Source organism: Syngnathoides biaculeatus, chromosome 13, assembly GCF_019802595.1.
Source record: "Syngnathoides biaculeatus isolate LvHL_M chromosome 13, ASM1980259v1, whole genome shotgun sequence".
NCBI classification, from domain to species: domain Eukaryota; kingdom Metazoa; phylum Chordata; class Actinopteri; order Syngnathiformes; family Syngnathidae; genus Syngnathoides; species Syngnathoides biaculeatus.
In genome coordinates, this window is record NC_084652.1 from 9,575,073 (window position 1) to 9,602,720 (window position 27,648).

The 27,648-nt window shown below is 42.0% G+C and overlaps 1 protein-coding gene across 4 annotated transcripts; it reads left to right on the plus strand.

Annotated features, from left to right (window-relative positions):
* The first annotated feature begins 50 nt into the window (after positions 1 to 50).
* LOC133510395 (collagen alpha-4(IV) chain-like) lies at positions 51 to 26,860 on the plus strand. Of its 4 annotated transcripts, none has more exons than XM_061838232.1 (48): positions 51 to 189; positions 343 to 426; positions 3,465 to 3,507; positions 4,769 to 4,840; positions 6,548 to 6,682; positions 6,785 to 6,829; positions 6,905 to 7,021; positions 7,734 to 7,799; positions 7,901 to 7,936; positions 8,587 to 8,649; positions 8,729 to 8,764; positions 8,858 to 8,899; positions 8,980 to 9,063; positions 9,205 to 9,249; positions 9,327 to 9,398; positions 9,770 to 9,814; positions 9,893 to 9,946; positions 10,090 to 10,153; positions 11,037 to 11,141; positions 11,410 to 11,568; positions 11,650 to 11,658; positions 11,742 to 11,831; positions 11,990 to 12,141; positions 13,738 to 13,810; positions 13,885 to 13,991; positions 14,104 to 14,287; positions 14,365 to 14,436; positions 14,531 to 14,638; positions 14,711 to 14,929; positions 14,993 to 15,154; positions 15,245 to 15,412; positions 15,525 to 15,668; positions 15,831 to 15,941; positions 16,069 to 16,247; positions 16,326 to 16,389; positions 16,508 to 16,582; positions 16,866 to 16,973; positions 17,807 to 17,914; positions 18,039 to 18,110; positions 18,198 to 18,326; positions 18,728 to 18,835; positions 18,901 to 19,056; positions 19,142 to 19,249; positions 19,470 to 19,607; positions 22,900 to 23,016; positions 23,859 to 24,047; positions 24,979 to 25,262; positions 25,857 to 26,860. In XM_061838232.1, the coding sequence occupies exons 2-48, from the start codon at positions 386 to 388 to the stop codon at positions 26,112 to 26,114; spliced, it is 5,016 nt and encodes a 1,671-aa protein (XP_061694216.1). In that variant the 5' UTR covers positions 51 to 189; positions 343 to 385; the 3' UTR covers positions 26,115 to 26,860. The 4 variants fall into 4 exon arrangements, with proteins under 4 accessions (XP_061694216.1, XP_061694220.1, XP_061694218.1 ...); XM_061838236.1 differs by lacking the exon at positions 11,650 to 11,658 and having other exon boundaries at positions 14,711 to 14,779; positions 14,912 to 14,929; XM_061838234.1 differs by lacking the exon at positions 11,650 to 11,658.
* Positions 26,861 to 27,648: the final 788 nt, after the last annotated feature.

The window sequence follows — 27,648 nt, forward strand, 5'->3', positions numbered from 1 at the left end:
CGAATGCAGCGGGCACATTACTTTCACATTCATTATCACACTTGTTGACGGTTTGACCCCAAAAGAGGGGAGGTGCGTAGATGACGTCCAGCCCGAAGATACACACTCGTCCTCATCTGCCTTTGAGAGTTTTTTACTTTCTGGTTGGACATCATCGTGCTAAGAATGACTTTGAGCATCTGAATTTGGGTGAGTATGATTAAGTGTTTGTCACTAAGTAAAACAGGGGGAAAGGATGCAAGAAAAGCTGTCACATTTTTTAAAACCTTGATTTTATCAGACTGGAAAAAAAGGATGCGTTCGGGTTGATATGAATTAATTGTTTCTTTGTATCAATCCCAGGTGGAAGTGTGACGTTCAGTGAGGTGTTCAGAAGCAGGCCAAGATGAGATCCTCATGTGCAGCTTTGACATGGTGGGTCCTCAGGTGAGCCGAGTGCATGACAATTATGAAATCTCTTCCCATTTAATGTTATGTACACTACCGAGAAAATGTTTGAGGTCAACCAAACGCACAACTGATTTAAAAATTTCTATGAAAACACAACATTATACAGCTGCACTACCAATTAAATCTTTGGGGGGGATCACTTACAAATGTCTTTATTTTCAAAAACCTTTCTTATACATAAGCTGTATTAGTGACACATTTATTGCAATCCTTATTATAGGGAAAAGCATTTTCCTTAAAAAAAAAATACATTTTTAAGTGACCAAACTTTTGAAATGTAGTTTGTTTTGTACTTTATTCGCTGCAAGGGAATCGCTATCTCAGTTTGTCATAATCTATTTTACGGATTGTGATATGGAATTTATAGTCAACAAAAACATTAATTATACAACCATTTCTTGCAGAAATCAACAAGAATGTACTATTTTAGTCCGTTTTTTATAAATTACAACCAGATAATTGTGATTTCATTCAAAGTTTACAGCATTTTATATCTTATCCATTCATTTATTGTCTGAGCCGCTTATCCTTGCAAGGGTAGCGAGAGTGCTGGAGCCTATGCCAGCTATCCTCGGGCAGAAGGTGGGTTACACCTTGAACTAGTTGCCTGCCAATCGCATTTATATATTATTACTTATTTAAAATCATATACATTAAAATGCATATAAAATATTTTTACTTTTTTATTTTGTTGTTTAGAAACACATCACAGAATGGCTATAATGTTGTTTATGTGTTATTTATAAGTGGGACTTTCCAATATGAATTTTACAATTTTAATGCTTTTGTATTTTAATAAACTCAGAATCCTTATGCCTATTTATTTATTTATTTATTTATTTATTTTTAGCTACATTGTTAGTACAGTACTGCCTTGAGATACAAATGACCTGATTGATGAGCTTTTCGAGATTAGGGTCATCATAAGAATTTTTTGTTCATATATTTTTTTAATTTAATTTTATTTTTTTGGCTTGAGATCCAACATTTGAGATTTGAACACTGCACGGTGGAAGTCAACCCAACTCAGCTTTCGTCACAACAAGTAGCGGTTTATGTCACTAGCACAGATGAGACGTAGGGGCCAAATGCAGGATTTCAGGGGAAGGATGTGCTTTTACAAGGGTGATTCAATTCCAGGTAGGGTTCATATGACCACACGGGCGACAGCACAAAAACACGTGGTGAAAAGTAAGGTCCAAAAAAATTGTCACACGAGGTCAGATACTTCGAGGTGAAAAACATGACACATAAACAAAAACAAGACTTGACTAGACTACGGTGGCACAAAAACACTGGTACATGGCAACCAGGTAAATCACTCATAAGAAGCTCGTAAACTCTCCCTAAATTCAAACACAGTGAGCTTGCAACCTAAAACACTTAAATATGTAACATAATTAACAAATGAGCAGTACCAAGAGTGTAGCAAGACAAGCAAAAAAAACCAAACAAACCAATATTACTGCAGATGAATGATTCTGAGTAGTTTTGAAACTTCTCTTCATTTTTCAATACGTCTGTGTTATACTGCCGCCAGGTGGCTAAGTAACACACGACAGAATGACCCACTGCAATGAATGGATCATTATGCACTGTTATGTGCATTGTTACATTTATATGCCTAATTAGAAATTACATGACAAAAAAAAAAAAATGGAAGCGGGTAGGCTGGAACACTTAAACGACATTTCCATTCATTTCAGGTGAATGACGATTTCAGATACAAATGTTTTGAGTTAAAACAAATGAAACTCGTATCTCAAGGCACCGTCATCTTGTTGTTAAGGTGTTTTTTTATATGGCTTCAGTAGTCTTGTTCCCTTTGGCTCATGCCTGCGGCTGGCATGTGCATAATTTAATTGGCCTATGGGGAACTGTTTTCAAACTGGTGGCCCGGGGACCAGATCCGGGCCACCACATCATTTCATGTGGCCCGCAAAAGCAAAGCAAAATTGCCCATTGTGTCCTGGTGTAATAGCTTCAAGATATTCAAGCGTTTTTTTTGTGACAGACCCCCCTTTGAAAAAAATGTGATAGTTGAAAAACATGATTTCAAAACAGACTGTTGGTCAATGTTTTGTGTACTCTATGTAATTACAGTATATGAGGCAATATTTCATTCACAGTCGTAGCAGCAATCTGAGGGAAGTCATAACTATGTTATGGCCCGTGACATCTCTGGCCTGTGGGACACAGCCAATCGTGCTCCATGAAATCTGTTTAGAAATGACTGTCTGGGCAAATATGACAGGCCCTGGAGGCGCTTTACTAGTTTTAATGCTTGGTAACTAAAATTTTATTCCATTCGGGAAGTCCTGAGATGGCTCACATGTCATTTGTGTAGGAATGTCTTACACTAGATTGTGAAAAATACATTATACAGGTTATGTAACGCTTGTTACGCCACCAAATGTGCTCATCAAATACTTTTTTTTCCCGGAATGTACTGCAGTTAAAACTGTGCATCCTTAGAATGTTTCCCAGCGATCCTAAACACACTTCTTGACTGTTTATGCAGACGATCAACACATCTGTAGACTTGTAATGTGCAGACTGTGTAAACTCAAAAGTGACCTTATACAATCTATATTCTGTATGAAATGCACTTTTCCCAAATCCCATCAATTCATTTGGAGGATTCTGATTCTATCCGTAGCCACACTGTGGGCTTGATGATGGGAAAAGTGTGGGTGTTAAGATGTGAGGTCAACCCTGACTGTGACGCAGATGTGCTAACCACAACGCCATCTTGTCACCTCGGCCTGAACTATGTTCAACAAAGTTTGTATACATAATAAGTCATACACACACTTTAAAAAAATTATTTAACCAGGTAAGGCAATTGAGAACAATGTTTAATTTTAAATTTGCTGATATGACTGCAGACAAACAGGAAATTATCTGATGTTGGAAACATACTCAGGGAGTATAAATTGCATTGGATTCTATTGTCAGTAAGGTATATATTCAGTGAATATGTATTTAACAGCAGCGCTGTTTTACTTTTGCAGGTGGATCCTTCTCCTTCTTGTCACTGCAAAGCAGCTTAATGCAGTAAGGCTTCCCTCTCTCTAATTTTCTATAACGTCTACATCCAAATAGCTCAACATTAGAACAGCTGCACTTGTGAATCAGTATTACAGCCCATTAGAAATATGACACAATGCTATTACTGTTTAATTCAAGCGCATTACACTCTAATGTGTTTCCAGAGTTTTCTGTCAATGTGTAGGAATGTATTACAGCCACGTTGCAATGCATCATGGTAGTCTGTAATAGTACCTTGTCTTGAACACTGAAGACTACCAATTCACTTTTTCTTCCATTCTATTTTCTCAATGCTCTCAGCTGCATTTATGTCGCAAAGCATCTCCATGACGCATGTTGAAAGCCATCTTGAGTGCATAACGTAAATGTTATTACGATGTTACGACTTGATTTTTATAAACCGGGCAATGCAGTTATGGAAGCTGCACAATGAGAGCGGTCATAAGCAACTTGAATCGTCCAACAAGTGCAGTTATTGTAGTTAGCAAAATGTTAATATTTACATCACACTATATACTGTAGAGTGGAATTCAACCAACATTTCCCAAATAACTCCAAGGGCTCTAAATTCCGGATTGGCATCTGGACTGAGGCAAGTTAGACCTGCTATTGGTAATTTCATAGAGCAGAGGACCCCAACTACCCTGTACCGATTGACGTGATCAAATGTGACTAAATTACAATTGTAGTCGAAGATTCGTAACCACGACCCAGTCGATTGAGCTTCACACGCATACCAACCAGCTGCAGTAGAAAAATAGAACAGAATAGAATATAACTTTATTAATGATGACCTGTGGCTTTCACAGTTTTGACACAGGAGGGCTCAGGAAATACACAGTATCGTAATCTAGGTATGGGCTTGGGTCATGTTGTGACCGACCCCAAAGGAAAACACGAGATTAGTTTTAGTTTATGTATAAACTCCTCCAAATATTTTGCGCTGCTGGCAAAACATTTGTCGGTGTTTGTTAGAGGTAAATGTCTGCGTTTGGGCTGGGAAAGGTTTGGAGGTGTGGAGTGGGTCGTTAGCAGCCGCTCAAACTATTTGGACCTTGAGAAAAGTTTCTGCAGCTCTTTCATCAAGGTCAGCGTCCTTATTTGGCAAGCTGACCCGTTGCATTCCTGCTGAAGCCGCTGCCTTTCCCCAGGGAAGTTTTGGTGTTCATCTGCTTCAAAATGTTGGGCACCTGACTTAGACTCAGACCATGTTGTTTGTCTTCTGCACACAAAAACACGTCCCGTTTTTCTTTTTTTCTGTCTTTAGGGAAATGTGGAAGGCCCGTGTGCGGGGAGAAACTGTTCTGTGTGCCAATGTTTTCCTGCCAAAGGTGCTCGGGTAAGGAGTGTATCTTCATCAAAACTGCTAATCTATCCCGTGCAACTCATAAATATGAGAATAGAATTCCCACCCAGTTAGGTACTGCGACATAGAGGACTCATAGATTCTTTTAGATCTCCACCATGGATATAAATTTTTTATGGACACGCCAGAGACATTTTTGTATAGTTTTCACTGAAGCACACCAAGCTGATAATCTTTCGCGCACTCTGCTGGGGAAAAAAAGTTCGACTGAATTTTTATGTTCAGTGTTGCCATTGGACATTTAGTCTATCTGACCACTTGTGCTTTTCAACAATCTCTCTCTCTCTCTCTCTCTCTCTCTCTCTCTCTCTCTCTCTCTCTCTCTCTGTCTCTCTCTCCCCTCACTCTCTCTCTCTGTATTTTAATTTTGTCAATAACTGAAGTGTGAAGTGTCACTGATGGTGTAGTGGGATACACGTCTGCCTTTGGTGCAGGCAGCGTGGGATTGATTCCCACTCAATGATGGTGTCGCTATCTGCCCTGCGACTGATTGGCGACCAGTTCAGGATGTAGTTCGCCTTTTGGCTGAAGCTAGCTGGGATAGGCTCCATCTTCTACGCAACCCTTATGAGGATAAGCGGCTTGGATAATGACAATAAGCAAAGTTTGACAATTTGGTTATTTAATTCTGCCGCCACAACAGAGAGGAGCAGTTCCATCTCAAAGGAAGATAACTTGCTCATAGAAGTATTGTCTTGAACAATTATTCCCACCTGCCCCGCACTACACACACACACACACACACACACACACACACACACACACACACACACACACACCACACACACACACACACACACACAGATACACGCACACACTACTTAAACCAGTGATTTATAGTGACAGGCAGAACACTTAAATGCTCTTCCACAAGATATCAAAAGCCTGTGAATCCACATGTTGCATAATAGCTTTGCATTAAAATTTAAAGGATTTCACATCGGCGGCACAGTGCCTCAGCTGGAAAGCATTGCCCTTACAGTCCTGAGGTCCCGGGTTCGATCCCGGACCCGTCTGTGTGGAGTTTGCATGTTCTCCCCGTGCCTGCGTGGGTTTCCTCCGGGCACTCCGGTTTCCTCCCACATCCCAAAAAAACATGCAGCATTAATTGGTCACTCTAAATTGCCCCTTGGTGTGATGGTGAGTGCAGCTGTTTGTCTCTATGTGCCCTGCGGTTGGCTGGCAACCAGTTCAGTGTGTTCCCCCGCCTCCTGCCCGTTGACAGCTGGGATAGGCTCCAACACTCCCCGCGACCCTTGTGAGGACAAGCGGCTAAGAAAATGGATGGATTTCACATCGAATCAGTAATTTGTGCCGTGGAATTTTACTGATGTAAAATATGTGTCTCAGATGCAAGTTATAGTGTTTTGAATAGCTCTCACTGGAGCAGCCTAAACTCTAATTCTTTGATGCCCTCTGCTGGGGACTCAGGTCTTGTGTCAGGCACCACAAAAAATTAATACTCCTTGGACTCGTCCAGTCATTTGCAGGGCACCTATGGACAAACAACCATCCACATTAACATCTATGGACAATTTAGTCTTTAATGAGTCCAACACGCATTTTCCCGTTATAGGTGAGGAAGTGAAAATAAATATAAACAGAATCAAATGAGGTTTTGCTACAATGTAGAAAACTACTGGATACTCTACCAGGGTGAACAACATAGTTTCTTTGTAGGGACCACCAGGTAAATCAGGCAAGCAAGGACCTCATGGCCCAATGGGACCAGTTGGTCTGGTGGGGCTAGCTGGAGAGAAAGGCAGGTGGGGAGAACAGGGATCACCAGGCCCAGAAGGGCCCAAAGGAGCCCGGGTAAGCTCTTGTACAGTTATATGATATATTTGTTAAAATTGTCACGAAAAATGGGGTGGATCATTTTTCATGCTACTTTTTCTACTTTCCTGGATATTTTAGGGCAACATTGGACCACCAGGGTTTCCTGGTCATGAGGGCTCACTGGTGAGTCAAGCTTTATTCATGACCACCCTCTCACTTCTTTTACAATCTTTAGAAGGTATCTTATTATGGTTTTAGGGTCACCCTGGAGCGGGTGGTGAGCCTGGATTGCCAGGGGTCGACGGCTGTGAGGGGGCTCGGGGTCAACCTGGCATCCCTGGTATTCCTGGTCTGGATGGTCTGCATGGCCCCCCTGTGAGTAGAACAGCTACACCTCTCATGTTTCGCCCAAGACTTTAATTTATTTACCCGAAGCAAAACAAATACATTTGAAGAGTTTGTTTTCAAAACGAGACATAGGCATTTTTTTCAGATTTATGAAACTCCCGCCAAAATTATCCATTCGGAGCTGGATAATTTTGGCGCGAGTTTCCAAATACAACAGGCCACTGTCGCTTCTATGGACCCAGCATTTCCATGTCACTGAACCATGAAGAGGAATTTTTTAAAAATGCATTCATTTTCACCTGTTTCAATATTCACTGAAAAATTGACTCTTTCACCTGTTTCAATATTCACTGAAAAATTGACTCACTCAACTACTTCCTATTTTTCTGCTCAGAGGAAATTAGTTACAGTTTCAACACCGACTTGAGGAGGTTCATTTGGACAAAAGTAGTCATTTGGCACTGTCTTGTGTTATCCATTTCCAAATACAGCGAGGGATATTATACACACACATACACCTTTTTGCTATTTGTAGTAGGGCTGGGTCTGTATCCCCGTCCTGATTTTATAACAATGAAACTCAAAATATATAGATATCATGGAGGTCATTCGTGAGATTAATATCCAGAGTGAATGATCAAACTGTTATCATGTAACGTGATTTTGTGTCAAATCACCGAAAAGCCTTTTCATCCTGAATGCATATTCAGTATGAAATAATAGTGTATCTCCTTCTTAGGGATTTCCTGGACCAAAAGGGCTTAAGGGAGAACCCTTGTATACGGATTCCCTTCCTGGACTCCCTGTATGATTCCTTTTTTAAAAAGCTCATTTTAAACATAAATCCAGTAATCAATACTATCTCTATTCATCGCATTTTTGTTGTTGATTTTTTTTTTCTTGCAGGGGGATCCTGGTCAACCTGGAGATCATGGTCGTCCTGTATGTCTATTCTCTTCTCTTCTCATTTTGTCAGTATAGAGGAACCTTTAAAATTGAAGAATGTTGAGAATTTGGAGTTCTTCCGAAATACAATACCATTGATAATGTGAATAAGAGACACAAATATATTTCACCAAGCAGACGACATACTGACCATACTACTACTTCAACCAAAGGTGTCCATCCAACAACACAAGAGTAATTTGTGGCCCACTGTCTGTTTTCTTTACCTCTTGTGAGAAAGTAAAGTGTGGAGAGTTTCTGTCCCCAAACTGCATTAAGTGGAATCAGAGAATTGATTATTGCTAACAGTCTCTCCAAATATCTTCACTCTCTGCCCATTTTTAGCTCTTTCCTCTCTTTGTGGGAATCTGCTTGTTGCTTGACAATCCCAACATGTTTTTGGGGTTCAATAAAAAATAATGCAGCTCACATTTCTGTATGTGAAATATCAAAACATGACACAGTCTCACTTTTCCCCTTGCAGGAAGTAAGATCACTTTGCATGTCAACTTGAGTTAAAGAATGGATTGCATTCGACTTTGGAGGTTCCACTGTACATGAGTAGCCCTCACCTGTGTGATAAAATACAAGAGAAAAGTCAGTATTAAAAGCTCTCATCATAATATATTTTATTTCTATTTGTTCAGGGCCCAGTAGGAGAACCTGGATCCAAAGGCTACATTGGGCCTCCAGGTCCACCTGGAAATCAAGTGAATATATTTTATATGATGACCTGGAAAGGAAATATGACTATTTAGTGATCATTAATGCCATTTTTGCTCAATTTAGGGCTCGAAAGGGTTCAAAGGTGATCGAGGACTGCCAGTGAGTTACTTGCAATAGAATCATTGCAGCTCCAAATCACAACATGGATTAATAAGACACTTAAATAGGCTAACAACAAATGTGTTTGTATAGGGGGACCCTGGAAGACCACAGCCAGGCACAAATGGAGACGACGTAAGACACTAGTTTTAGTTAGAGCTTGTTAATGTGTGCCACAAATTTCTTTACTACTTTCCGTCCACGGAATGAACCAGGGTGAACAAGGTCCACCCGGTCCACAAGGACCAGAAGAGAACATTGAGTTTCCCCCAGAATTCCTCCCACCCAAAGGTTCCAAGGTATGTGCGAATCCTTGCAAATCTTCTGATTTATCTTGGAAATCATCATGAACATTTTAGTCTGTTTGGGTGAATTTCTCTTTACAAATATCCATCAAGGCCTCTTCTTCAGTTTTTTTTTTTTTTTTTTGTGTATTTCAGGGAGACAGGGGTCATCCGGGACCATGTGGACCAAAGGGCAAACCAGTGCGTTGGAATCTAACTCAGAAGATCAGACACAAAAACATGAGGGAATATATAATTATTGCTGTTTTTTTCAAAAGGGTGGAAGAGGAGACACCTTCAGTCAAGGAATGAAAGGGGAGGAAGGAATTCTTGGTTTTCCTGGACCTCGGGCAAGTTACTTTACAACAATCCCACTTAGGAAACCATCTTGATGCTGACTTACGATGGGAAATGCCATAGATGTGATAACGGAAATTAGCAATGGCAATAAGGTGATTTTACACCATCAAACAAGTTTAGCTTTACGAATGTTACTTTGGGACAAACAAGGCAAGAAATTACACATTCTTGTTGATCCCTAGAAACAATTTGTATTGCTGGACTTTAGACTTTGGTTTAGGATAGTTTACTGACAAGTCGACACTACTTGTGTCTCACTACTGCTAATTTAATTTGTGGAATGTGTGCGACTTATTTATTGGTACACTCAACAGATCTATTTTAAGAATATTCTTACACTACAATGTTGTCTCCTATTTAGGGTTTTCCCGGGTCACCTGGCAGTTCAGGACCTCTAGGACTTGAGGTACAACCGACAAATGATGACGAAACACAATCTTGAATGAACTGTTAGAAAGGTAAACTTACATATGTTGATATTCAGGGCTTGCCAGGGGAGAGGGGGCTTCCAGGTCTCATTGGAACAATTGGACCAAAGGTGAGCTTTCCCAAGAAATATTTACGATGATTCAACATGATACAAAAACTTCAATTGTCAAATTGTAAGATGCACTGAGAGGTGATACAATTATAAATGAACTGTAAATATAGGAAGAATCTGACTTTTGTCATATTTAACAGGGCTACCGTGGAGATCCAGGACTCCCTGGTCCCTTGCAGTATTTGAAAGGGTCTACTCTCAGAGGTAACATTCAAGACTTTAGAACTGAGGGGTGGGACAAAAAATGAACAACAAAAATTACACATTGCAGAGTGCAATAGAGTCGGATGTCCAAGATAGGTTGTGCAGTGCCAAACAACACGTTTAAATGTTATTTATTAATCATGCTGTCCTCACAGTTTGGTTTTGAATCTTTGTATGTGGAAGTTGAATTTAAAACGACAAAACAAAAGGTTCCCACAATTATCATCGAGTGTCCCACTCTAGGTTAGCATACGAAGCTGTACCTTAATGTCACATCACATTTTTATTTATCGTCCCAAACCAGTCTATGAAACCAGCAAACTAGTTTGACCAGTTAGCTAAACTGTTATATTATCTTACCTGTCTTTGACAGTTTTGTACGTATAGATTAAGTGCTACATTTTTGTGTCTTTAAAATGCGAGATTGAAGCCATGCAGGTTGCCATCCTTTTCCTTTTTTTTTTTTTTTTGGGACAAACTTCATCATCAAGATAATCCTTTAATCCAAATTATATTATTTTTGGGGCTCCTTCCTTCATTGTTCATGGAAGTTGTGATATCAAACTGGCAAGTGCACTACAATGCAGACTGTATTGCAGGTTTGGCCAAAGGAGCATCCAAAACAGATAAATAAAACTGTTTTTGCAATGGGCCAATTGTCACAATTAAAATGCAGATTTCCAAATCTAAACGAGATGGCTTGTTAAGTCATGTAGGTCAAGTCAAAGTCAGTCTCCAGTAATGGCCGAGTCAAGTCTTTCTGAAGTGGTTGGCAAGCAGGTAGCAAGTCATAAAACTGGCAACTTGAGTCGACTCATGTCAAGTTTATTTGACTTGAGTCCCCCATCTCTCCATTTTACTATGAATTATTTTATATGCACAGGAGAAAAGGGTGAAAAGGGCTATCGTGGAGATCCTGGATTACCGGGTGACTTTGGAATAATGGGTACGAATGGACCTCCTGGCCCAAAAGGACTGCCATTTCCAGGTTAGAAGTTTCTGTTTGCTAACTTTCACCAACATGACTTGGTGCATCTTCCGTCATAGTGTGTATGGGTCAGTCTTCAGCATTCTGTGTTGTCTGTTTTCCTCACTATATGAAATAATACTTGTGCAGAATACAGATTTTGACATGAGTTACTGGGTTTTATACTGTACATTTTGCTACATACGACTTAATGCTAAAGAGTGAAGGGATTTATTCAAACACATGATTGCCTTGCCTGATCTTTACAATATCTTGTTTTATTGGCTAGCTTGTCTGGGTGTGCCTGGTCCTAGCGGACCTCCGGGTCCCAAAGGCTTTAAGGGAGAGCCAGGGAGGTCCAACGACTTAATCAACCTGCTCCCAGGACCAAAGGGAAGAAAAGGACTGCGTGGGATCAAAGGTGTCACTGGACTTCCTGGTCCATCAGGTATAAAACACCTTCAGGTCATATTTTGAAAGAATATGACGTTATCTAACACAAAATCTGTTTCGTGGGTGATCAATTCAGGATGCTGTGGTAAGTATGGTGCCCATGTTTAAAATCACTGTATCCATATTGAAATTACACCGCCTTACATTCGTGTTTGGTTGAGTCCACAGACTATGTATGTGAGCCTGGTTATCCAGGTGGCCCTGGTGATAGAGGACCACCAGGACCTCTTGGAAACAAAGGCTTAAAAGGATATCAAGGTGACTTGTGTCTGTTTCTTATGAATTTAAATGTTCTTTCGTAATAACGCTGTGTACTTATGTAAAGAGAATTTCTTGTTCTCCTTATTGCCATTTGAACACTGAAGAGAACCGAACTGACAAAGTGATTTTTTTTTTTTTTTATTTAATCCTTATAGGTTGTGAAGGAGAATGTAAATGTCAGTTTTCCCAAGGACCACTTGGTCCCCCTGGTCATCCTGGTTTTCCAGGAGCTCCAGGATTGCCCGGAACACCAGGGATTGATGGAGACCCCGGACTGAATGGAGAAAAGGGTCCCACAGGGCCACATGTGAGAATAATCGGCTAACCAATATACAGTATAAAGTGCTTCATGCGTTTATTCAGTCACTACCATTTGAAAAATGTGCGGGTGTGGTCAGCCATGATCGCAGATAAAGTTGCGGGTGTGATTAGGGATGGAATCTCAAGACCTTAAAATAACTTACTTGATTAATATAACATAACTGTAAATTAAAAATAAAATAAGCAAATAGATAACAAAAATAGAAAATTAAAATTTCAAACTCAGAAATGATAATTTCCAATTTCAACTGATATTAATAGAACATGATATAAAACGGTATTTAATATTTTTCATCTAAAAAAGTTCTTGATCTGACAAACTTTATCTGAAGAAGTTAAATGCACTGGGCTGTCAAGGCATAAGCATGAACAGTCTATACCCACAATGCAATGAAGATGCTGAAAGTCTAGTTCGACAGAATCAGCGTTAGTGGCAACAAAATAGCGATACATTGGAACAAACATTCCTGTCGGCAATCGTGATATATTGTTGTTGGAGCACGCATCACGGAACTGTCGTAAATAGGAGGCCGGCTTGCTAGAACGCGCCTTTATGTGCGTATGCTCGACGTATTGGCCACACCTGAATCGAGCAACGAGGTGGATGATAGTCTAATGTCTTTTTTTGGGGGGCACGCTGTCACACTGCCTCGCGATCGACGCAATGAGCACCCCTGGTGTAACTGAATTTCCTTTCACATAGCTCGTTATGTTGATGAGTTTCGATGTAAATGCGCTCGCAGTACGTGAAGCAGCTCTGATCATGCGCTTTCGGCCTAACTTCCGTACATGCTCAGTACGATTAACTTGCATTTCCTGTTTCCAGGTGAATACTGGTTGTTTTGGAGCAGGCTTGTTTAGTTAACGTTTATGAAATAAACACGTAAATTAATGTCAAGACTACACAAAATAAGCAACGTCTTTCAATATAAATTTTTTCTACTCCTAACAAATTTTACGCGCGTGATTTTTTTGTGCTCGACTGTGCAGATTTGAGAGCACGGAGGCGCGCGCGAGCGCTCGTCAAATGTGAGTGACTTGGTTTATTAGACCACCTGCTGTAAAAGTTAACGCCTTTTCCATTTCAGCTTACTCCTTTAGCATTTTGAACAAAAATGAGCCATCTTTAATACATTAATTTACATTTTTACACCAAAATTTGAGCCGACTCACTGGACTATTACTACTGAAATTAATCAAACATATCAATCATAAATACTATGTGTGTGTGTGTATATCAAATTCTATCAAATTAGCTCATCTACTACTAATTTGCCATTTTCCCAATATATTTTTGTCTTTCAAAAAAACCATCCATGGATAGTAATTATAATTTCTCATTAAATATTTGATTATTTATTATTGAAGAGTTTCAGTTGTATCAATCATTACATATGCATATAGTTTTAGTAATTAGCCTTGTTCTTGATTGAGAAGAGTCTTGGCATAAACTTTACATTGCGTGTTGGTCTAAATAAATGTGCACACCATATGTTGAAATGCAAATTGTCACAGTTAAATTCAGTTTTATTGCTGCAATTAGAGCTTGATCTCTTTTAACTATTTTTCTATTTTATTGCAGGGGGCTAAAGGATATGTGGGTTTAAAAGGAGTTAAGGGACAAAAAGGGGATGATTTTATTTCAACAATTCAAGGTGAGAACACCAAAAATAGTTAGAAAAATGACTTCTAGCACCCCTAAAACTCAAGGTTTTCTCATGACTAAAAGGTCCAAAGGGAAACCGAGGAGACGATGGACATCCTGGTTCCTCTGGACAACTTGGTAAACCAGGACTAGATGGTCCTCCTGGGCTGACAGGAGACCCTGGACCACCAGTAAGTAATATGTTTTAAATACTGCAAATATATGTGAATGAATAGTATTTTGGGCATGAATTTTAAAGACTGCTATACTTTATTTAAAATTGCTGTTCACACATTTTTGTAGGGAACCTCTTATATTGGTAGACCTGGTCCCAAAGGAGACCCAGGTACGGTTGGTCCAAAAGGTTTTCCAGGAATTCCGGGGCTCCCAGGTCCTGGTTTCCAAGGTCCCCAGGGTCCAGCAGGACCAAAAGGAGACCAAGGGTATCCAGGCCTTCCTGGAATTCTCGGGCGAAAGGGCCCCCCAGGTTGAATACCAATGGATTATTCAAATTTACAGTCACACGTACAATTCTGACAGCATTTTGTAACCGTATGTTATTAGGTGACACAAAACTCTGTTGTCATGAGAATGTGACCGGATCACCGGGTCTTAAGGGAGAACCTGGAGGACCAGGTAAGAGATTGGACAGTCCCTCCAGACCTCTCTGACTTTATGCCAATGTGTTCTTGCTGCAGTTCAGTATCTTTGCTCATTTGAATCCTTATAGGAATTCCAGGTGAACCTGGAAGGGATGGCATCCCAGGAGCCCTAGGACTTCCAGGACCTAAAGGCATGAAAGGAGATGATGGTGGAATTGGAGTAATTGGACCTCCAGGTTGTCAGGCAGATTTTAAAATATACTATTGCTGAAAAATGTAACTAGGAAACATCTTGTATTTCTTAATAGGACCACAAGGTTTAAATGGAGATCAAGGTGACCGTGGTATGAGTGGCAATAGCCTTGATGGTTCTCCAGGCAATCCTGGACTACCAGGTCTACCTGGGAGGAAAGGTTCCCCTGGTGATGTGCTCAGTGCTTTACCAGGTCCTCCTGGTCAACCTGGCCAACCTGGATATAGGGGGAGAAAGGGTATTCCTGGTAGTCCAGGAACCCCAGGGCTTCCAGGTATGGGGACATATGCCAAACATCAGCTCAATTAGTATCTTAAACATTTGACAACATTCACAGGTTTACAAGGCCAACCTGGACAGCCAGGTTGTAAAGGAGAACAAGGATTTAATGGTGACCATGGAGCTCCAGGACTTCCAGGTCTACCATGTTCATTATGCGAGATAACAGGCCTTCCTGGACCCCCAGGACCTCCAGGAAACCCTGGACCGAGTGTGCCAGGTGAGAATGCAGCAGAAAATCCACAATTTTGGATGTGGTTTGATGTATCTCCAGCTGAAATAAAAATAATTGTAATGTTACATCCTGTAGGGATTCCTGGTCCAAGGGGCCCAAGGGGAGATCCTGGACGTCCTGGTCACGGCCATCCGGGTGCACCGGGTCTCCCTGGTCTTCCTGGTATACCAGGCCTAGCAGGACCAAGAGGCCCTAGTGGATCCCCAGGAGATCCCGGGAATGATGGCTGGCCAGGACAGAAAGGTGAAATATGTTAAATCTCCAAAAGAAACTCACAATGAAATGAAAAGCACAGTGAGAGAGGAAGCACTTTAGTCCTGCTGAAATGAGAACTTCACTCTGAATTATTCTTCAGGTGAGTCTGGCTTTCCTGGCAGGGATGGAGACAGAGGCTTACCAGGGCCTCCTGGACCTCCTGGACCCAGAGGCAAGCAAGGAGAAAGAGGCCTTTTTGGTCCACCAGGTGCCACAGGAGAACCAGGACATCCCGGTATTAAAGGTATTTACAATATTAGAATGTTTCACTTCGGTTCTTGTTTACTACATTCTGCCCAATGGTTTGGAAATACCAACTTTAGTGAAAGGGTATGTACATTAGTGACAAATATTATTTATGAACCAAAATTTAATGTACATGCCCTCCAATTGTGGCACCATTCAGGAATACGTGGCCCCATAGGATTACCTGGAGAGTCAAGACTTGTGACTTTAACAAAGGGAGCACAAGGAATTGATGGCACAAGAGGACAGCCAGGCCTACCAGGACCAATAGGTAATTGAGCTATGCATTTTGCTAAATTATACAGAATTATTGGTCATTTTACAGGAAAAAAAAAAGTTTGAGTAACTTGTGACCAAATTTTTTATTTTACTTTATTTCACTCGATTATTCTCTTCAGGTGCAAAGGGCCAAAGCGGAGGACCAGGTGATCCAGGAGCGGAGGGCTTACCTGGTTCACCAGGAATTAAAGGGGATGCTGGTGTACCAGGCCGATCTGGGATACCTGGAGATTCTGGGGATCCTGGATTGAAAGGATTTCCTGGACCAAGGGGATACCGTGGAAGTGATGGAGATCTTGTACGGATCTAAAGTGACCTTATGTTATTACAAGAAAACAAATTGAATTAATCAATCATGTCTATGTGTCATGTAAAGGGAGATCCAGGATCAAGGGGGCATCCAGGAATTCCTGGGGTTCCGGGATTTCCCGGTTGCAAAGGTAAATTTGAATGTATAAAATCTATTTAACCTTTAACAAATGGGAATGAAAAAAGTAAACATAACTATCTTCATTATTATATGAAAAACTGAACTAAAGCACACAAAACCTTTTCCAGGTGATCCAGGAGACTCTTTGGGACAAACTGGGAGACCAGGACCGAAAGGAATTAAAGGGGAACTTGGATACAGTGGTAAGAACCCGTCCATCGCAAAGAGTTACCTTTGAGACGCTCCTCCACTCTCTGCCTCAATAAGTGAAAATAAAAAGTAGTTAACTTATTTAAGTACACACTAGTCGTGTTTTTAGGACATACTTACCCAATAAAGCTTATTCTGATTGTGATGTATTAAGAGATGTTTCTGGAATAAACTGTGTCACTACGCTGAAACCAACAAGCAATCCGAAATAAATCATGAAAATAGCCATCTTACAGGAGGAGGTTCACTAACTCCTCATATCTTTTTTTTTTCCAGAACCAATTGGGGATCCAGGAGATCCAGGCAATCTGGGTACAAGTGGATACCCGGGAAACCCTGGATGGCCTGGCGCTCGTGGTGAACCAGGAAGGCACGGTGGTCCAGGTGACTTTCCATGTCTGCTTTCTTTGTAAATTAGTTCACAACTAAGTTCAATTGTTGATGTTGGAGGCCCTCGTATCGCTTTTCTTCTTGTGCGCGTGAATGAAAATCAGCACCTCCAAGTCTGAGGCATTGTGCTCAGTTAGACAAGTGTTGAGTGCCATATCCAGGGCCAAGAGTAGATCGTGCCCCAAGTGGAGGAGTTCAAGTCCAGCATCTTCTGGTTATACTTATGAGTGAGCGAAAAATTGAGGCAGATTGGTGCAGCATCTGCAATGATCTGGACACTTTATCAATTGGTTATGCTGGAGAAGGAACTGATCCGAAAGGCAAAGGTCTCAATTTACTGGTCGAATTAGATTTCTACCTATGCTCATGAGCTCTGAGTAGCCCCTGAAAGAACAAGATTGGAAGAAAAAGGGGGCAAAGTGTGTTTCCTCCGCAGGGCGTCCAGGCTCTTCCTTAGAGACAGGTTGAGAAGCTCAGTCATGGGAGGGTCTCCGAGTCGAGCTGCTGCTCTTCCACATCGAAAGGTGCCAAATGAGGTGGCAAGGGTCTCTGGTCAGGATGCCCCTGAACGCCTTCCTGGTGAGGTGTTTCAGGCATGACCACTGCAAAGAGGCCCTGGGGACGACACAAGACTTGCTGGAGAGAGTACGTCTCCTGGCTGCCCAGGGAATGGTTCAGAAGAGGTGGATGAAGTGGATGGAGAGGGGGAATTCAGACCTTCACTCCTTAAAATGCTGCTCCTGTGACCAGTTACCAGAAAAATAGAAGAAAATGGATGGACGGATGGATGGATGGACGTTCATGTCCCCATTTTTTTTCTTCAATAGGTTTTCCTGGGCCTATTGGCCTACCGGGTCATCCAGGTGTTCCCGGTGTTCAAGGTGATAGTGGGTACGCGGGGCCCCTTGGTCCACCGGGCCCTACTGGACCTTCAGGTACTGATATAAACTAGGTGACAATTGCAACTACTGAAATGTAGAAATTTTTGCAGTAATTAGTTTTCAAAGTATTTCAAATCAAGATTATTTGACAATGCTAATGATATTGATTATTTAAAAGGACTACCTGGGCCTCCGGGTCTTCCTGGACTGGATGGTCTTCAAGGACCAAAAGGGATGAAAGGAGCTACTGGTAGGGAATTTTTATCTCTGCTTTCTCTTACTTGGTTGTTATTCAGGAAAACTCTATCTTAAATATGTATCAATTTGTCATTTCAAGGAGTAACGAGTGCAGGCCGTCCAGGACCGGATGGCTTTCCTGGAGTCAAAGGTCCCGGGGGACTGCCGGGCCCTCCAGGAACCTCTATTCCCGGGCAGAAAGGCCTTATGGGACCACCAGGTGACTCAGGTATCAAATATCTAATGAATCTTGAACAAGATAACACCAATACATCAAGGAAAACCAAAGAACTCCAATGTGACACAATAAAACTGTTCTGGCAGAAAAGGGATAGAGATCCTCCTTTCTCTTTGCCCTGATAGCTGAAAAAAAGTAAACCAAAGATCTTTCTTGAAATGTTCTTCTTTTCCTTTCGGCTTGTCCCGTTAGGGGTTGCCACAGTGTGTCATCTCAGATGAACGCACTCTTGTTTGGCACAGTTTTACGCCAGATGGCCTCCCTGACGCAACCCCTCTGCATTTTAGCTGGGGAGAATAATAATTTCTTGAAATATTCAACTGAAATCAACCTTTGAAATTGCTGATGCTTCATTAAATATTAGACTACAATTCCGACACTTTTTCCATTAGGTCCTCCCGGTTCTCAAGGTGAACCTGGTTACCCTGGGAGAGAATGTGACAAACCTTTGGCAGGATGTGTTGGAGATCCAGGATCTGAAGGGGCCCCAGGTCCCCAAGGTATGTTCATGTCTTCCTTATATGTATCGTCCCTTTTCCTTGATGTTATACTCTTTTGTACTTAGGTCCTCCTGGACTGCCAGGTGAACAAGGCAGCGTTTCATTCTACAAAGGAGATCCGGGGCTAAATGGCCTACCTGGGCCTCCAGGCCGAAAGGGAGATAAGGGCTATCAAGGAAATCAAGGAGTTTCATCATATCCAGGAATACCAGGACCCAAAGGTTAAACTCCTTCTACCCTGATTCAAAAGTCAAATTATTGCGATAACCTTAAATGTATTCATGAGTCTAAATTCCTTATTTACAGGTGAGCGAGGCCCTCCTGGCGTCAGAGGTGTTCATGGAGCTAAAGGACCGAGAGGTGATCCTGGACCCTTGGGGAGGAAAGGAGTAACTGGCCAACCTGGAGTCATCGGTGTGTGGTACAGAAGCTATGAGTTATGCTAAAGGTTTTTGTAGGACTCTTCGCAGAGTGGAACTGGCTCGATTTAAAAAAAAAAAAAAAAAAAAAAAAAAAAAAAAAAAAACCTAGTCTATGTAAAAAAATTACCCTATTGTGATACTTTTCCACATTTCTTACATCAATAGTTGCACGGGGGCGCATTGCTAACTGGGAATGACTATTTCATGGACAGGGGCCAAGGGCTCCCGAGGAGATTCTTCATGTGAAACCCCACGAAGAGCTCCAGATGGCCCTGCAGGACCACCTGGTTACCCAGGACCCATTGGGTTCCCAGGCGCAATGGGTCCGCCTGGGTCTGATGGACCTAAAGGCAAGAGAGTCTCATATTTATTCAAATGTTTATGTCAGCATAAATAGCATGCGCCTATGGGGGCACAAACCAGTGCAATCTGTAGGCCGGTCCCAAGCCCGGAAAATGCAGAGGGTTGCGTCAGGAAGGGCATCCGGCGTAAAAACTGTGCAAAAACAAATATGAGCGTTCATCTAAAGAATCCCATACCGGATCGGTCGTGGCCCGGGTAACAACGCCCGCCCCCGGCACTGCTAACCTACAGGGCGTCGGTGGAAATTCAGCTACTGTGGGTCGAAGACAAAGAAGGAGGAGGAAACCGGATCCAGCGTCAGAAGAAAAAGAGGAATGCACAGAGCCTACAACTGAGTGTAGGGACTTTGAATGTTGGGACTATGACAGGAAAAGCACAGGAGTTGGTTGACATGATGATTAGGAGAAAGGTTGATATTCTGTGCATCCAAGAGAGCAGGTGGAAAGGTAGTAAGGCTAGAAGTTTGGGAGCAGGGTTTAAATTATTCTACCACGGAGTAGATGGGAAGAGAAATGGAGTAGGGGTTATTTTAAAGGAAGAGCTGGCTAAGAATGTCTTGGAGGTAAAAAGAGTATCAGATCGAGTGATGAGACTAAAATTTGAAATTGAGGCTATGTATAATGTGGTTAGCGGCTATGCACCACAGGTAGGATGTGACCTAGAGTTGAAAGAGAAATTCTGGAAGGAACTAGATGAAGTAGTTCTGAGCATCCCAGACAGCGAGAGAGTTGTGATTGGTGCAGATTGTAATGGACATATTGGTAAAGGAAACAGGGGCGATGAAGAAATGATGGGTAAGTACGGCATCCAGGAAAGGAACTTTGAAGGGCAGATGGTGGTGGACTTTGCAAAAAGGATGGAGATGGCTGTAGTGAACACTTATTTCCAGAAGAGGGAGGAACATATAGTGACCTACAAGAGCGGAGGTAGAACCACGCAGGTAGATTATATTTTGTGCAGACGATGTAATCTGAAGGAGGTTACTGACTGTAAAGTAGTGGTAGGGGAGAGTGTAGCTCGACAGCATAGGATGGTAGTATGTAGGATGATTCTGGTGGTGGGTAGGAAGATTAAGAAGACAAAGGTAGAGCAGAGAACCATGTGGTGGAAGCTGAGAAAGGAAGAATGTCGTGCGGCCTTCCGGAAAGAGGTGAGACAGGCTCTCGATGGACAACCGAAGCTCCCGGAAGACTGGACGACGACAGCCAAGGTGATCAGAGAGACAGGCAGGAGAGTACTTGGTGTGTCATCTGGTAGGAAAGGGGAGAAGGAGACTTGGTGGTGGAACCCCAAAATACAGGGAGTCATACAAGGAAAGAGATTAGCGAAGAAGAAGTGGGATACTGAGAGGACTGAGGAGAGGCGAAAGGAGTACATCGAGATGCGACGTAGGGCAAAGGTAGAGGTGGCAAAGGCTAAACAAGAGGCATATGAAGACATGTACACCAGGTTGGACACGAAAGAAGGAGAAAAGGATCTCTACAGGTTGGCCAGACAGAGGGATAGAGATGGGAAGGATGTGCAGCAGGTAAGGGTGATTAAGGATAGAGATGGAAATGTGTTGACTGGTGCCGGTAGTGTACTAAATAGATGGAAAGAATACTTTGAGAAGTTGATGAATGAAGAAAATGAGAGAGAAGGAAGAGTTGAAGAGGCAAGAGTGAAGGACCAGGAAGTGGAAATGATTACTAAGGGGGAAGTCAGAAAGGCACTACAAAGGATGAAAAATGGAAAGGCAGTTGGTCCTGATGACATACCGGTAGAGGTATGGAAGCAATTTGGAGAGATGGCTGTGGAGTTTTTGACCAACTTATTCAACAGAATACTAGCGGGTGAAAAGATGCCTGAAGAATGGAGGAAAAGTGTTCTAGTTCCCATTTTTAAGAACAAAGGGGATGTTCAGAGCTGTGGGAACTATAGAGGAATAAAGTTGATGAGCCACACAATGAAGTTATGGGAAAGAGTAGTGGAGGCTAGACTCAGGACAGAAGTAAGTATCTGCGAGCAACAGTATGGTTTCATGCCTAGAAAGAGTACCACAGATGCATTATTTGCCTTGAGGATGCTCGTGGAAAAGTACAGAGAAGGTCAGAAGGAGCTACATTGTGTCTTTGTGGATCTAGAGAAAGCCTATGACAGAGTACCAAGAGAGGAACTGTGGTACTGCATGCGTAAGTCTGGTGTGGCAGAGAAGTATGTTAAAATAGTACACGACATGTATGATGGCAGCAGAACAATGGTGAGGTGTGCCTTAGGTGTGACAGAGGAATTTAAGGTGGAGGTGGGACTGCATCAGGGATCAGCTCTGAGCCCCTTCCTGTTGCAGTGGTAATGGATAGGCTGACAGATGAGGTTAGACTGGAATCCCCTTGGACCATGATGTTCGCAGATGATATTGTCATATGCAGTGAAAGCAGGGAGCATGCAGAGGAACAATTGGAAAGATGGAGACATGCACTGGAAAGGAGAGGAATGAAGATTAGCCGAAGTAAAACAGAATATATGTGCGTGAATGAGAAAAGTAGAGGGGAAGAGTGAGGCTACAGGGAGAAGAGATAGCGAGGGTGGACGACTTCAAATACTTGGGGTCAACAATACAGAGCAATGGAGAGTGTGGTCAGGAAGAAGAAGAAACGGGTCCAAGCAGGTTGGAACAGCTGGCGAAAGGTGTCTGGTGTGTTATGTGACAGAAGAGTCTCTGCTAGGATGAAGGGCAAAGTTTACAAAACAGTGGTGAGGCCGGCCATGATGTACGGATTAGAGACGGTGGCACTGAAGAAAAGAAACGACAGAAGCTGAACTGGAGGTGGCAGAATGAAGATGTTGAGGTTCTCGCTCGGAGTGACCAGGTTGGATAGGATTAGAAATGAGCTCATTAGAGGGACAGCCAAAGCTGGATGTTTTGGAGACAAGATTCGAGAGAGCAGACTTCGATGGTTTGGACATGTTCAGAGGCGAGAGAGTGAGTATATTGGTAGAAGGATGCTGAGGATGGCGCTCCCAGGCAAAAGAGCGAGAGGAAGACCAAAGAGGTTTATGGATGTGGTGAGGGAAGACATGAGGGCAGTTGGGGTCCGAGAGGAAGATGCAGGAGATAGGCTAAGATGGCAAAAGATGACACGCTGTGGCGACCCCTAACGGGACAAGCTGAAAGGAAAAGAAGAAGAAGAATCCTTGCAACTCACCTCTGAACGTAATCAGAACAAGCGCTATAGAAAATGGTGAAGGTCTGTGGTTGACTGAGAACCGTTCATTCATTGTTTATCTTTTCTGTTCCAGGACTAAAAGGTCCATTTGGCTCTCGCGGCCTCCCTGGACCCCCAGGTCCACCTGGTATTGATGGTTCGAGAGGTGAACAAGGAGATTTTGGTCAGCCAGGATTCATAGGGCCTCAAGGTGAGTTTGAAACCTCATGTAATTCATACTTTATTTAATACTGAAGGCCACAATACGAATATATGCAGTTATGAAGAGCCAAAATAGGTTAATACAAAAAAAAAAACTTTTACAGTTTAAGGATAAGCTGCCTTTTTTTTTATTTCAGCAGCAATTCAAATATATGTTCAGAATTATTTAACGACAATTACGCTTATCGATACTTTGCTGCACTTTCGATATCATTTACCACCTCTAAAGACTTCTACACTGAACCCCCTCCTAATCGCAGTTTGCTTTTAACAAATTCACTTTTTTTTTTTCCTGTGGAATCTATCCTGACGTAATTGTGGAAAAGTATACCGATAGGAGTTTGCTTCTATGAAAAATAGGCAGCAGTCCACAAACTACTTTTCTTGCATTCTTTTACTCAAAACTGCTTAATAAATACAGCTCCGTCACGTAATCATCTCCATCTTAGTGTGCTTTTTTTAAACTTCAAATGATTTTATTTACAACAGAAATACAAAAGATCCTTGTACAGTATATCATGACTGAGAGACTAATGTCTTTTTCTATAGGGGAGGAGCAAAGTTTAGCATGGGTTGTTGGTGAAAGTTAAGTTTAGTATTCAAAACTAAGTGCCCTTCTGTTGCATCATCTGTCACCTTTTTTGTTGCAATGTGAGATGAATTTGAAATCATAATTCAAGTAATTTGGGATCATAGTTTGTGGTCTATGGTAAACTATCAATATAGGTAGGCGGTCAGTTTGCGGTTTTTTTATACTACAGTACTTGTCTTTGTTTTTTCTTCATGTGAATTGTGTCCACAATTTGTGTTACTCATCCTTCCGCTCTCCAGGCAGCCCAGGCGGACGCGGTGACCCAGGCGTGCCAGGTTATACGAGATCATCAAGCTCAGGGTTCCTGTTGGTTCTTCACAGCCAGTCAGTTCAAGTTCCGAGTTGCCCTGATGGCAGCAGTCAGCTTTGGGTGGGCTATAGTCTGGCCTACTTGGAGGGACAGGAGAAGGCTCACACACAAGACCTTGGTGGGTAAAAGTGGGCACGATTGTCTATGTGTACAGCATTTTGGGCAACAATTATTTAGGTGATGATACAAGCATGATCATGACATTCGGTGTCGCTCTACTGTTTGTCGCTATTAAAGAAAGAAGTGCTTGCTATAAAATATATATTGTCTGTCTCGCTATACTTAGTTAGTGGTAGTACATATGTATACTGTAATTCCCGGCCTACAGAGCGCACCTGGTTATAAGCCTCACCCAGGACATTTGTAAAGGAAATACCATTTGGTACATACATAGGCCGCAGCCGTGTCAAAGCTGCAAGTGCTCACATTGGAACCGACATTGAAACACGAGATATTTACAAAGAAAGATGGTACACAGAGAGTTTAACGCTAATGCTAGCGCCGCCGCGCTAATGGTAACGCTAGTGCCGCCGCACTAACAGGGCCGTTTAAAGAAAACATAATGGTAAAAATCACTGAGACACAGCAGTAACCCGCTAGCGCAGCGCTAACAAGGCCGGACCGGTAAAGGTCACTTCCCGGCACATATATTCCACCGGTCTCACTCTTACCTTTTCCGCTCGAGTGCCCCCTTACGGCCGTTAGAAAAAATACACAAATTAGCCACATCACCGCATAAACCATAAATTCTTGTACTTAGGTTGAAGTAAAAATGTACAGCCCTAAATGTACTTTGCTACAAAAGTCCAAATACTCAAATCATATAAAGAATTATTCACAATAGGTCAGAACTCTTCTCCCAAATGCAGTGAAAGAAGTATCACAAGAGAAAGCCAGAATATATCTCAATAATAACATCACTTTGATATGAATGTAAAATATGTATATATTTTAAATATAAAGTGTTTTACAGTGATTATTTTGGGCAGATTGTCAAATGAGAGCTTGTTTGACTCATGCCCTCACAATACTGCCTTGCTTTTTTGCAGGTCAAGCCGGCTCTTGCTTGCCCATGTTTTCCACCATGCCCTTCTCCTACTGCAACAAAGCCGCCTGCCACTACTCGGCTCGGAACGACAAATCCTACTGGCTCTCCACAACGGCAGCCATACCCATGATGCCGCTCTCCGGCCACGAGATCAGATCCCACATCAGCCGCTGCGCGGTTTGCGAGACGCTTTCGCCCGCGGTGGCTTTCCACAGTCAGGATCCATCGATTCCCACGTGCCCGCCTGGCTGGAGGAGCCTGTGGACCGGCTTCTCCTTCCTCCTTGTACGTCTGATCAGAAAAATCTACACATTGGGTCGTACACCTTGTTCTTTCCATTTTCATTTGGCAATCAAAGCATGATGAAAGAAAAAATGATTGATTACATTTGTTTATTAGTATCACCCCTTTCCCAAAATGCTACATTTTTCAGGCCAAAAATGGGGGGGAATTACTATTACAATTACAATAACACTTCAAATGTTTACTCTCACTGATGGTGTAGTGGTACACACGCCTCCCTTTGGTGCGGGCAACGTGGGATCAATTCCTGCTCAGTGATGGTGTCGATATCTGCCCTGCGACTGACTGGCGACCAGTTCAGTGTGTAGTCCGCCTTTTGCTAGATGGGATAGGCTGCGGGTTTCCGCAAACCTTGTGTGGATAAGCGGCTTGGATGATGATGGTCCTCTGCACCAAAATTCTAGGTTACACAATTCAATATTGAAAACAAATTCAGTCCCATGATTTTTTGTGTGTGTAAGATTAAAAAACAACATTTGTTTCATTTTTGATTGTCAATCAAAAAGAAAGAACAAAGGATACATTGCTTGCCCATCATCGCAGAGTTTGTATTTGTTGTTGTTTTCCCACCCTCAGCAAACAGGGGCTGGTGACGAGGGGGGCGGTCAGTCTCTGTCTTCCCCCGGTAGTTGCCTTAAGGATTTCCGAACTCACCCCATCATTGAGTGCCAGGGTGCGCGAGGGGCTTGTCACTACTTCGCCAACCTCTACAGCTTCTGGCTCACCACTGTACGCCCCATAGATCAGTTTGTCAAGCCCAGGCCCGGAACCATCAAAGCTGCTGGGGAGCAACGGCGCAAGGCCAGTCAGTGCCAAGTCTGCCTCAGACAGTAGAGGGATGTTTCGGGGAGATTTGTCCCAACGGCGGAGGAAGGATACTTTAGAATTGGCTGGTGCTTAGTTCATTATTTTGTTTTGAAAAATGCAACTTTTAAGAAAAAACAAATTACTAATAGAAATAACTGAAACACTATGACAAGAACTCTGAAGAATGACATGGCTTCCGCACTCGTTGCCCTTCTAGACCAGTGATTCCTGATTTTTAGTGGCCCAATGTATATGTTTTATATTTTAACGACACACCACAAAACTAAAGTTTCACAGAAGGTCTTTACTGCATACTGAAATAATGATTACCTCGATTCAGTTTACTGAAAAATGTGTGGAGAGTGAAATCTGGGCCCTTTTCAGTTCAACACAAAACTATTATTCCGCTGTGTGAAAAGCAACAGTCGGATTTATGGGTTCATTGTACCTGATGCCATCTAGTGGACTGTTTTGTTTATCACTCTACATCGCTGGCACAGATACAGATTTAGTGTATTAGTGAATTCAGTCATTTAGATTTAGTGAAATCTGATCATTTCTCACAACACACCCGATGGAGTCTCACTGACAATCAGTGGCTTGGAATCACATTTCTAGCCCATGCTTCACAGTTATTTGATGAGCGGCCTCTGGATCAGTAGTTTTTATTTGTGCTAAATTTGTTTTGTAATAACTTTGAAGAATACAGCTGGACATAAAAAATCTGCCTTTTCTTTAAAAAAAACAACAATGGAATAAAATATAAAAATTGATATTTCTTTGAATTCTTCTACTAAACTTTTTAGTTATATTATGTGTTAATGTGGCTTTGACACAATCATTTTATCACTCACACTTTTACCATTATTACAAAGCAATATAAATGTCAACTTTAAGCACGATGAACTTGAACTTAGGGCTTCCGTGCGCAGTTGTATTTCAACTACAGTGCAGTATTTCATTTTGTCGTAGAAATCAGTGCATATGAACTTATTATGACATAATCAAAACAGGAAGTTACACAATTGTAGTCTGTAAAAAAATATTTTCTGACAAACTAGGCAAATGCCCTTTTGTCTTGCCAAAAGGTGGTTCGACCGCGTTCACCTTTGCTACCAAATGTTTTGGTTTAGTCCATCTGGTTTTCCAGTTGGAGGGAAAAAGGCGTCAATAAACCTGTAATGCGATGAAGGGGACTTCAGTATCTGGTAACGTCAGAATGCATTTGTTCCTACTAAATAATACTTTTACATTTTACTGACTACTTAGCTAGGTGACCGCTAGCCTTTTAAAATAATACCAGTTAGCATTGCCTTAGCTACATGCTTTAGTTGAGCGCACGTCGTCGTTTAAGAGGAACAGAAATTGAGAAAAACTTGCAAACTTTCTTCATACAAAATTTGTTTAAATTGACTTGTAAGTATGATTTAAAGCTCAAGAATGAGCTTCTATTTTTTTTTTAAAATACACGTTCTTTCAGATGATACATTTTTAATCCGACATGATCGCTATGATCAATTAATGGTGGTTGATGACTTCCCTCAAAACCTCGTGTTTTCTA